Raw genomic sequence first — 13,229 nt, forward strand, 5'->3', positions numbered from 1 at the left:
CTGTGTCTCTTCCAGCCTTCACAAAGTAGAACTGTCAAAAGCCAGGGACTACTGCTTATGCATGGTTCAGTTTTCCAATGATTATGAAGATGTATTTCAATTACCAGCAATGAACCTAGGCTGGGCCTGGGTTTGCAGAAGAGATTCTTATTATAAATGTTTATTTCTAGTTTAATTTTTGTTCTCTTGCAGCAGAATTCCTAGGCAGGCACACTGAAAGGGGTAAAGACTCTCAACCTCCTCCCTTCCAACTTCTTGCTTACAAATAAAGAGGTTTGCAGTGGCCATATTATGAATGGTTTTATTGCTCTCTGGCATTTTATAATACATTGTTACCATTCCAGTCTTTACTATGTAACTAAAAAAATAAACCATAGATCTAAGAGTACACAGTGTTAGTTTTACCCATTATCAATATAGTAACTGATTCAAAGTATGCTACAGAGGCACTTTACAAAATAAAGGAATTAGTAATTTAAATCCGTGTTTCGAGGATTTTCATTCCAAAGGTTACTTCCAACAAACTCAACTACCCACAGAACTGCTAGTTTGATTGTTTTAAAACAAAAGCTGAGACATTCTGTGTATGGCTGTACTTACACATAATATTTCAAAGCAGTCTTTTTCTCATAATATTTTAAATGGTCTCTTGTGCTTAATGTGCTTAATGAGATATTACAAAATGTATTCATAATTTGAAAAATGTGTGCAATACTCAATGCAGGAATTAAGTTTAATTTTTTTAAAGTGTAACACAAGTATAACCAAATACGTACACTATATACAGGGTATAAAGAAGTTAATAAGGCTGCTTAGATTTTTAAATCTGGCATATGATACTGCAGATAGGACACACATACACAAAGAAAATGTTGTGGGTATTCCCATGGAAGTCCAAATCTAAGTACTTGCAGAAATATCCCAGCTACTTTGAGCACTCTTTTGGACTTTCAAACTGAAGTAGAAGTTATGTCTAAAGTAGATTTCTATTATGGAGATATATCTTTTTAGAGAAGAACATAAGGGAAAAAAAAAAAAAGCTTAATTAGCCTCTGGACAATCTGAAATTTCTCACCAGTGTTAACATCTGCATGACTGTGTGTGCTGTATATTCATTTATACAAACATAACAGGAAAGCATAAACTCATATCTTCTAGCAGGAAAAGGAAAACATTCATAATAATAAAATTTCTTTAGGAAAACCTGGTTGATATATACAGTATATAGAAAAACTCTACACAATTGTCAGCATACAAAAATATGAGTTCAATATCTTTTTATACTTCAAAAACTAATGATGAAAAATCCAGGTATCCTGAGTCAGATATATACTGCACATCTAATTTACCAATGCCAGAGTACTGTTGGAGTACAATTAAAAAAGCACTACCTGCATTTATCAAGTACAGAGATAAAATACATAAGGCAATGCATTATCTTTTCATACTGTTGAACACAAATGGCACAAAATATGCATCAAATGCTGGAAGACATATCCATGAAGGAGCTGTAAAGAGTATGGAACAATATGTAGATGTATACTACAGTTAGTGATTTTCTCATTTAAATGAAATGAAAGACACTTTCCTTTTTTGAGCATCATGCTTAACCATGATGTGCATACTCACATTCAGGCAATTGTCTTAAATACATATATATATATATATATATATATTACAACGCATACACACTACATCTGACAATGAATTAATAAAACATGTTTGCTTATGAATTCTCTGGCTAAAAACAGATCAATAAAAATGGTTAAATTTTTTCCCATTAAAAGATTCTAACAAATGAAATTAGGTATGACTACTGTAAATCCTGGTTGACTGAAGTTGAATTGTCTTGGCTCTGAACCAGTAGAAGAGCAGTTCTGATCACTACTGACTGCATTAAAATAAACAAATACAAACCAATCCAAAAACCTGATGCATTTGCTAAAACCCAGTGAAATCTACCCAAAAAGCCACTAAAGATTCCAGCTGTCTCAGTAGACATGAAATTGGCTGGTTGCTTCAACTGACAGCAGGAATATTTACTTTAAAATGGATCTCTAAACACAAAGTCTGACATTGAAAAACTAGACTATATACATTTTTTCTATTTATTTACATTTACAATCTACAAGGAAAATAGCATTAGAAATAATTAATTTGGGGAACTAGACTGGATCAATGGCCATTTCTTAGACTATAGACTGTTTAACATCCTAATATTCATAGAGGATGGTCACTAAGGCCAAACATCCTCAACTCTACTTAAAATCTATGTTGTCTCCAAGCATGGATGCTATGGCAACTCATGGAAACTCAGCTGTTCCTGGGCCTCCTTTTGCAGGTAAGCATTGGATCGTGGTAGTATTTGGTAATGTATGTCTCTAGATCCTTGAATTAATTCGCAGAAGAATTATACTTTCCTTGGGTGAAAAGGTAAAAATTACATACAGAAAATGCTTTCCCTAAACCAGTGCAACACATTGTTGTTAAAAAAGGCTACATAACCCATTTCTGTCAAAGCAAAGATTTAAGAAGTTAAGAAGGTGATACAATCCTTGTAAATCATCACCCTTGGTCACCTCTCCTTGTCACCTGTTAGTTGAAAAATTTATAAGAGGATAAACATACTGTGATGAGAATGGATTTTTTTTCTCTACAAATGCATCTTGCATAAGGAATAAATACATCCTATACATATACCAAACAAGAAAAACAACTTTAATAATGAACATACGTAAATTTATATTTTAAGAATAGACTTATTAAAGTCCATTTAATGTTATTAGAAGTCAATAGAATGGTGTCAGAATATGTAGTATGCTTTGAAAGCAGAGGGACAAGAAAAGCACTCTGAATTCTACACAGTGTTTCAGACAGGCCATTGAAGAACATTTTGGGATATCAGGTTCCCACTTTTTAATAGACAGTAAGTGGGCCATTTATGCCCATTTCCTCTGAAAATACGTTGGACTAGATCTTTAAGTTAGAGTCAAGGATCCCAGAGATCTTTTCCAAACTAATTGAGTCTGTGTATTACTGTGGAATCATATTTTTATGCGTTACCTGTAATCACCAGGAAACCAGGGCTTAAGTTGCTCAGCTACTTTGATACCAGAATAAATAGACACTTTACTTTCAGTATGGGTCACCAATAAAGCTCATAATGCTTAACAGGTTTTTGAAAACTGTCTTTAGAAGGGGCAAAAAAGAATAAAGGACTAAAAGTTAGATACCAAAATAAGAGGTCAAGATTTCTGATGCATACTCATGAAACAACAGCTAAAGAAGTTTGTCCAGTGACTGGCTTATAACTATTTGTCCCTTACAAATATCTATTATCCCATGATCTCAACAACAAAATGAAACAGGGAATTATCATATTATACAGAGAGACTATTTTGGAGTATTTGCACTCCTATCATTTTCAATGTTATATAAAAAAAGCAATTACTAGTTATAACAATGCATGTACATGCAACAGATTTTGTCCTCTAGGTTATTTTATACAGGCTCAGCAGCAAACTTCCTTCACAGTTAACCAAACCTCACAGGAAGCTGTGAGCTCAGAGCTGTTGGCTTGGGGTGCTTATGGCTTCTCTGTACTTCTGATGTCTGAACAAGCAGAAACTGAAGTTACTGGTGCTTTTGCCTGGAGCAGGAATTACTGTAGCCAATACTGCTGCTGTGAATGAAACACATCTGAAAGTATGAGACCCTGACTAGAACAGCAATTATGGAAAACAATTTATTATGTGTAAGCATTAGGTCATGCTAGACAAAAGCCTTTAAAAGTAATGTTTTTGTTGGGTTTTTTTATTTTGCTTTTGTGCATTAAATTTTTTAATCAAAAAGATCATGGTTCAATAGTTTCCAGCAACTATGAGAGTAAACAAAACAAGGTGAAATTGTTACTGGAGTGTTCATTACTGCATGCTTTTGTCATAGTTTAAGGCAAATATTCTCTTTTTATGGTAAGACCAGTAATAGATAGGACTACATAAATATATACATGTTGAAATGTACATATATGCACAGACATGTATATCTGTGGATATAGAAAAATATTTATTTTCTTAGCAAAATTAAGGTCTGTGTAAAAACATTTAGAATACTGAAAAAGGTAGGAGCTCTAATTCCTTCTTTGGAGAAAAGTAACAAGTTTCCTAAATATCCTCTAAAAAACCCACTCTCTTCAAGAGTACAATTCCTTTTTACTTCTCACTTATTTCATTGTCGATTGATAGATTCTTAAATATTTAGATCATATGCAAAAATTATGTTGTGAGGTTTGATTGCTACAGCATAACTACAGGCCACTGTTGTACAAAAAATAAATTTTATTCAGCAGTATGTGTCTTGCTGTAATGGAATACAGAGCTACTGCTGCAAGTAGAACTATTTCAGAATATGGTTTTTGTTTTAACGTGCTCATATATAAATCCTCATTTGGGGGCATTTAAAAATGAAAATTCTTTGGCCAAAAGAACAGCCAAATGCAGATAAATTCCCCCTGGGGTCTCTAAATAGTTAGTACAATTCCAAAATAAATCTATAACCATTACCACTCCAAAGAACTGAGACGCTATACAATACAATTCTGACAAAATGTGGAAAATGGTAGCATAAAACATCAAAACCCCAAACTATGCTTGAACTTCAACCAGCCATTTCCAGTTTAACAACACTGACTCATCTCTACCTTATGCAGATTTTTTAGTGTAGTGCTATAGAAGAAAATACACAACTCTGGAAAACTCTGAAGTGCAGAGATGTAATAATGTAAAACATCTATTAGAGTCTGAAATTCAGCCTAACAATGGATGAAGATCAGACTCATCCTTCTCCTTCATTATAATGGCAGCTGCAAAAGGGCAGAACATCAACTTATATGCCATACCATGAGGCACTCCTAATGCCATGTAACTCCTCCTTCCAAAGCAGCGTGACAAGCACTGCTTCAGACATGGCTGAGTTTACCGACCACAAACACACACCCCTGCAGCCATTAAACACAACTCTGAAATGAGCATTCCATCTTTAAGCCTCACATTATATTCTTGAAACAGTAAAGTTAACATTCCAAGAAATTATGATGATGACAAGAAAAAAGCTTTCTCAAGTGCAAAGGGCCCCATATGAAGTGTATGCTCATTATCAAGCCTAGTTTATCTAGGCTTCCACTAGGCTTTCACATTCTGCATAGTGTACAAGTGAAGACATTCCCTCTGACGAAGATTTTTTTCAAGCTGCTGGCTATAGCTTTTATGTGGCTGAGCAAGACACATCAAATGATTCTGGTTCCAGTGTTAAATTCCCAAGGAAGAGTACTGTCCTATGAGTGTAAGGCTGGAGCACACAGATTTCAGAAATGCTTTTGGGAAAACATCTTTCAATGACAGTAGGTAATATTTAGGGTATTTCTTTCTTTGTCCTGAGTAAAAGATTTTTTTTTTTCTTATTTATCAAAGCTGCAGGGATATACTGCTATAGTGCAGTTGGATTTTTGCCATATAATCCCAGTATCCTAAAGTCCATTACTGGGTTGTTTTCTAGAGCAGATCTCCTCATTCTTCTCCAACAGGTGGTGGTGGCTGGCAGAGCTTGTATAATCTGACAATGACAAACAAAGCAATTATTATTCTTAAAGCCTGGTCATTATTAAGATGAGTAAATTTAAGGAACACAAACTAAAGCTACATCTTTCTGCACTGCAAAACAAAAGTTATGAATTCAGTTTAATACCATCAACAGAAAACTAATAAAATCTTCTTTGTTTACATTGAAAGTGGAACATTTAAAACAGTCTTATAAACACATTTCAATACAAAAAATTTTCATTTTTCTGCACTGAAGATGCCTTCATTAAGCCTGTTATCAGTTGTTGCCCTGGATTTCTCAATTGGAAAAATTGCTTGGTGAATGCAATTGCTTCCAATTCTGTTTTGTCTTGGCCCAGTCAAACCTCTCTAAAAATATTTCCATGAAGAACTGGTGCTGTTTGAAGCACCTAAGACAGGTGTCAGACGTGACACTAGTAGCAGATTTTAAATTCTCTCTCCCTCTGCTTCCTCATGGATGAAGTCAACAGCAGTAAGATTTGGTTCAAATTATTATCTCAGAACAGACTGAAATATCCACTGCTTTTATAAAGGTTTTTGGACTTCTATTAACCCCTTTTGAAAGGACTTGGTTATTAACAGGTGTTTGAAACTTTACCCTTATAATAGAAACACTGAAAATAAAAGGCAGTCAGTCTGACCTCACACCCCTTGTTCTGTACTCCTGTCCAGCATACAGTATCTCCTCTGAAACCACAGCAATTAGAACCAACCATAGACATGATCTCATTTGCAGATTACAAATATTCCTCTGGGAAAATGTATCACTGAATAGCAAAGAGAAATCACCACCATAATGTGTTCTGATGATCATTGGGCTCTTCCACATAGTCACAGCAGATTCAGAAATATGATCATTTAAGGTCACATTGTGCAGTCACCAAAACATCTATTAGGAGCTATATATAAGGCAATACACATAGATATCATTTTTATACTGATGAGAGGATAAGGTCTGATCTTTATACAGACAAGAATGCACAGAAGAACAAACAGGTTGAATTATTTGATTCTGCTGGAATAATAAAACAGTAATATTCAGAGCTGGCAGAAGACAGATAAAATTACAGTTAGAATCTCATCTAGAGTAATTGCAGTGGGGTTAATACTTGATAATGTTTTAGCAGTGTTTAATTTTTATGGAGCAAAGTGCAGAAAACTTCAGCCCCAAAGTACTAAGGTCAGCGTATTCTTCTGGTTATAGCAGTAATCACTAAGATTCTCTTCAGAGCAAGTCATATAAAAGAATTGTTAAGCTAACAATAAGGCTGCACACATCCCTAAGGATCTGAAGTTGCTGAAGATGCTATAAAGCCAAAGTAGCTTGTTCAGGGTCAATATATATGGAACAACTATTTGAGATGGCACAAACATCAGGCGAGAAAACAAACAGTGGCAGTTGCAGACAGCAAGAGAACCCTGTCAAGTGATGTTAACTAAAACCAAATACAAAATTGTTTCAAAAGCAGAGAACTGAGAAGCCATAGTATTGTTTAGCTATACATCAAAAGTATCCCGCTGATGACAATTCTGAGTTGTGCATCTGATGCCCTAACCATGGAGGTCTGGCATATTCCTGTGACATTGCTACTGCTGCTCACAGGCAAGCGTGCCAGGTACATGTGTCCATTCTATATTCTCATCATTCTTCAGCATTTCAGTGCTACATTGTGGGAATTTCAACTGGTAAGAGGCAGTCTTTTTTCCACAGATGCAATGCTAAAAAATCTTATTGGTAAGTTTCAGTTTTTGAGAGCTTAGATTTTTCCTTTTTCACAAAAAACCTGGATCTAGATAAACATTGTTGTGTTGGGATGGTAAAAGTTTGGGTTGCAAGAATTCTTTGGCTGTCTCCAGAATTATGTCATGAAGGAGTTCATTTAAGTCTCAAATCGTGCTATTCAAAATGTGAAAAGTCTTCTCCTACTAATGCTTTAATTACTTTTAACATAACAAAATGCTACTTTATTGCCATGGATTTCCTCAAAGCAAAACAGCTGATCAGAGATCTTTGGTCCTGGACGGTCTCTAAACGAATCAAATTCTAAGCTAATCAAATTCAGGTCATGTCTATCAGGTTTTACTAGTTCCCCGTTTCCTTACTGAAGCACCACAGTGGATCTGTTCTGTATTTTATGTGTATGTCTAGCTCATTCAGTATGTTCTCATTAGTCAACAAAAACAGTATGTTTAAATCAGTAAAACCCAGTTTAAATTAGTTCTGTATTATTAGTACCATTTTAAGATAAAATTAAGAATTGTTTGGTTATTTTTATTTACAAGTATTGTGCTGAAACATTTCCAGTACCTGCAATCCACCACAACATTAAAAAGGATAAATATAGAATAACCTATTTTTCATTGTAATGCATGTTCCAGAAAGAGACAAAGAAAGACTACATCATCCCCAAATGCAACTAGAACATGATTCTGCAGTACAGTATTGTATTAAAATGGGGTTATGGATCTAGTTAAGAGTATTTACTCAAACCCACTAAATATAACAAGTGATGAAGGACTTACTCCAGTGTTTTCATAATTAACATATACTAGGATTCATTTTTCAAAAATTGGCATGTTTTGAAGTGCTACATAGCCCAGACTTGTGCAACTAATCACTTGAAGAATTGCATGGCTAAGAGTGCAACTGATTTTAAGTACATTAAGAGCCAAATCTTACCAGCTAGAGCATAATATAGTCAATGTTTACTGTTAGCTTTTGAGCAGCTAGGACTGAATTTGGCACAAAGTAGACCATGGTCTAGGACACAAAAGAATCAATTACCTTGGCACAGACTGTGGTGTTCGATCCCTCACTCCTAAATTCTTGGCTGTGTTTTGTACTCTCGCACCCTGTGGAAGAAGAACAACAATTTTACTTCATTTACCCCACAATAAATTAGGAAATTTTCTGAGGTTTGTAGATGAACCTATATAACTATTGATTATAATTAATTAACACATATGTTTCATCTCCCAAAACAACTATTATCTTGTAAGGTGAGGAACAAGTTAAAGCAATAAAGAAACAAAAATCTTGCCACTTGTCACCAAATAAATGCACACATATATATCTTGCTAATTTAAAAGAGAATCATAAAAAATTAACATTTAAGGTTTGAAACAATCCAAACACATCTCATTTCAATTTGTTTGATTTTTGTCACTATTCCGTGTCAAAGTCTTAAAGTTCTTTTCTGACATGTCACTTATTTACTATGAACTTTTGAAAAAACAAATAAGATTTTCTATTAAAACACTAAATGAAACTAACAATGAATGGCCTAAACTCAGGCACTAAATAAGAATTAGAAAAAATGCAGATCCTGATCTTCCTTTATAATCAGAGAATCTCAAAACCAAACTCAAACAAATAGGCAGGAACTTCTTCAGATTGTTTAGTCTAAAATCCCCATTTAAAGCAGGGACAAAAGAAAAGTTTGTCTCTCTCTACCTTAACTGATCCTTTCAAAAACAGTAGTGAAAGTATTTTTGTCTAACTGATTCATCTAGAAGGAGGAAATCGTTAAAAAATGCACAATAGTTATATAGTATGAACTATTGTGCAAAAAACACCCTCTTCTGCAAACATACCAGCTTACACATCAAAGAACTTGGTAAAATTTCTTTTTGAATTATTAGGTCTAGCTCTTAAATTGCAGTTCTATTAATGTAAAGTAGTCATAATAAAGAAATATCTGTAAGGCTTACTATGTTTTCTATAATTTTAAAGGTGATGGAAACTACTTGTCCTGTCAATAATAAATATACTGGCTCTCCATTTATTTCTCCTGTACTATGTAAATTCAGGACAAAATAATAGGGAATAAAAATTTATAACCTCAGAAATCTTACTGTGTAATCTTAAATTGATGTGAAACATTAAAGATAATTTATATTTCTAACAGAGCTGCAGTGCCAGGTGCACATGACGTAAAATAGGTATAATCATTAGTTCTAGTCATAGAGTAAGACTAGACTTTTCATTTGACTGAAATCAGGTACACAGGTAATTGACATGGTATTGATTTACTGTCATTAGCTGAAACAGTATATGAAAAATTCTAGATGTTTACACACAGATATGCTCTCACATTGTATGTAAATCAACATGTGCCACAGAAACATCCTGTATAATTACATTTCTTTAAGGCAAAAAAAGAATGATAAAGATAGAAAAAAATAACTAAAATACATATAAAAATTAAGGTAGAATATAAAATTATTTTACTATAGCTTCATCTATCTCAGTAAGATTGTCTCCAACAATTGCAAAGGCACATAACTATAGACCATGACAAACATGTCTTTCCCCAGAAACTCCTCCAGAATTTAGTCATTAGTCATTCAATACTTCCTCTCTTCATCTACAAATATGTATTTAATCAACTTTAGTAATTCTCTTCTTTCCCATCTCATCTTGTACTCAGTAAAAAATACACATCACTAACCTTGCAAAATATCCATATCTTTGGTACAATCTTAGCTTGCTACATCAACAATGAGAGAATGGTTTGCATTGCTAAAATTTTTAAGAAATCATCTAGTCTCAACTTCCCACCATGGCAAGGACACCTTGCACTAGACCAGAATGTTTAAAGCCCCATTCATCCTGTCCCCAAATATTTCCAGGGATGGGGCATCTATGGCTTCTCTGGGCAATATGTTCCAGTACCTCACCACCCTCACAGTAAAGATTCTTTTTCCTAACCTAATGTCTAAAATTTATTCTAAAATAAAGACTCAATCTAAACCCACAGTCACTTTGAAGCCATTACCCCTTCCCTTTCATGTCATACCCTTTTAAATAGTTCCTCTCCAGCTTTCCACTCTTTTAATTTGTTTTAAATCTGACAGTTTCATTTGATATCTTTAGTTCTGTGCTGGTGAGGATAATGGTCAGTCCCCACCTGTGACACATGGTCTTTAGAAGTCTGTTACCCCCCTTTATGAAGCTGGTTTTTCTGACTTTCTCTGAATCTTTTCCACTATGCTGTATCCTTATGGAAGGGATAAGAACATCAGATAGTTCCAAATGCAGGGCCATGGCAGCATGATTTCTACTTTGTCCTCTATCCCTCCTAAACCACTATAGCTTCTGCTTTACTGATAAATGCTGCAAATTGAGCTGATCTTTTCTCCTCATATCCTGAGGTCTTGAACATGAAATGGAATGGCAAGCTCACAGTCAATTATTTTGAATGTGAACTTCAGGTTTGTTTTTTCCCCAGTGCCCTTCACTTCAGAGTAATCTACGCTGATTTGCATCTACTATTTTATTGCTCAATCACAACGTCCTGCAAGATTATTTATAATTCTTCAGAGTTATTGCTCATCTTTAATAAAAGAGTTGAAAATAGTTCAGTGGAGAATAAGAAGAACAATTAGTTAAGAAAATTCAATTGAAAAATGACAGGTCAGATGAATAGATTTCTTCTATCTAACAAGTGATGGCTTATCAGGGAAATGATCATCAAATTTGGGACAGACTTTTTAGCAGGAGCTGTAGGAATAGGAAAACAGGTAATGGTTTTAAACAGAACAAAGGTATATTCAGAATATATTTTATTATAAAATGGAATATATTTTATGATGAGGGTGGTAACACAGTAACAGGTTGGCCACCGTATGCTAGATGCCCCATTTCTGGAAACAATCAAAATCCTAGAAGTCTACTGCTAAATAGGGAAGAGAATCTGGTCACTAAGTTTATGACCTACTGGACAGAAAACAGGTATTGAAGGGGGGAAAATAGAAGAAAAAAGCCACTTAAATGAGGCACAAAGTAAAACATTGTAATAAAAAGGTTAGGAAAACTCTGGAACAGACCACATGAGAAGCAGTGCACAGGAGTCCCCACTACTGGAGGTTTAAGAACAGCTACAACAGATGTCTGTCAGGAATGACATAAGGATGGATGTTGCTTACAGTTAGACATGTTGAGTCCAGACCTTCCACACCTCCAGTGGCCTTTTCTCAGTGCCATTTTCTAAAATTTTATCATAATAAAAAAAACCTCACCATGACAGACTGCTGAGACTGGCACATGATTAACAGCACTGAGAGCCAGAATATACATATATTTGCAAAAACTATCTAAATTAATCACATGCTGATTCTGGACGCCAGTGTTATGACAACTTCTGAGAACAAAACCAGCCTATTTTTATTTGCATCACTCACTAGACAAACTAATTTTGCTCTCTTGCTCACATAATAAATCAAATGCATTGATTTAAAAAGGAGCCTAGCTTTAAATAATCATGCAATTTATTGTTTAGTTGGGGCACAAATTAGACCTTAATTAAAACCACCAAATTCTTATTTCTTTTGAGGAAAAGCCCCCAAAAATCGCTAGCAACTTGCTATGTGACATCTTTTTGTCACTACTGAGCATCATTATACCACTTCTATTTCAATATACTGCTAATTTATATTTATCCAATTCTATTCTTAATTGACACTGTCTCACATGGGCATAAGGGAGAGCTGTTACATGACTCTAGACTGCTACCCCTCTGCATACCAGTACTGCCAGAGCATCAGTGAAAGATGATGGCAGTTCTCAGATACCATCAATCTGGACCCCTCTATATGAACTAGTATTCTCATTGCCATGTTTAAAAATTATAGCTTTATTTTCAAGCTACACACTAATTTAAGGGTAGCAAAAACACATAGAGAAAACACTCAAAAAGCTCTAAATCAGTACAATACTTATGAGAATTATTCATAGAATGACTAGGTTGGAAGAGACTTTCAAGATCACCAAGTCCAACCCGTACTCCTCAACCCTGAACCTCAACTAAACCATGGTACTGAGTGCCACGTCCAGCCTTTTTTAAATTACATCCAGGGATGGTGACTCCACCAGTTCCCTGGGCAGATCATTCCAGAACTTCATCACTCTTTCCATTAAAAATTTTCTCCTAATATCCATCCTATATTTCCCTTGGCGCAGCTTAAGACTGTGTCCTCTGGTTCTGAAAAGAGAAAGAGACCAACCCCCACCTGACTACAGCCACCTTTCAGGGAGTTGTAGAGAGTGATAAGGTCACCCCTGAGTCTCCTTTTCTCCAGGCTAAACACCCCCAGCTCCCTCAGTGGTTCCTCACAGGGTTTGTGTTCCAAGCCCCTCACCAGCCTCCTTACTTCCTCTGGATGTGCTCAAGCATCTCAACATCCTTCCCAAACTGAAGGACCAGAACTGGACACAGCACTCAAGGTGTGGCCTCACCAGTGCTGAGTACAGGGGGAGAATGACCTCTCTGCTCCTGCTGGCCACACTATTCCTGATACAGGCCAGGATGTCCTTGGCCTTCTTGGCCACCAGGGAACACTGCTGGCTCATGTTCAGTCAGCTGTCAACCCCCAGGTCCTTTTCTGCCTGGGCACTGTCCAGCCACACCATCCCCAGCCTATAACATTATGGAGGGATATTGTGGCCAAAATGTAGGACTCAGCACTTGGACTTATTAAACATCACCTTATTGGAGTCTGCCCATCCACCCAACCATTCCAAGTCTCTCTGAGCTTTGGCCTCTCTAATTTTCTGCTACATGCCCTAGCAACCCCCTTAAATACTTCCTGAGAGACCAGACCCTCCTTCCA

At 35.6% G+C, this 13,229-nt stretch overlaps 1 protein-coding gene across 1 annotated transcript in view; it reads right to left on the minus strand.

Annotated features, from left to right (window-relative positions):
• Positions 1 to 281: 281 nt before the first annotated feature.
• Positions 282 to 13,229, minus strand: part of PREX2 (phosphatidylinositol-3,4,5-trisphosphate dependent Rac exchange factor 2) — a 169,581-nt gene continuing 156,633 nt past the window's right edge. The window contains exons 39-40 of the mRNA XM_021555585.2: positions 8,404 to 8,471; positions 282 to 5,610 (exon numbers count right to left, since the gene is read on the minus strand). Of these exons, the coding sequence (XP_021411260.2) occupies positions 5,565 to 5,610; positions 8,404 to 8,471 (114 nt within the window). The 3' untranslated portion in view covers positions 282 to 5,564. The remainder of the gene's footprint in view (positions 5,611 to 8,403; positions 8,472 to 13,229) is intronic.

This window comes from Lonchura striata, chromosome 1 (assembly GCF_046129695.1).
Source record: "Lonchura striata isolate bLonStr1 chromosome 1, bLonStr1.mat, whole genome shotgun sequence".
Taxonomy (NCBI): Eukaryota; Metazoa; Chordata; class Aves; order Passeriformes; family Estrildidae; genus Lonchura; species Lonchura striata.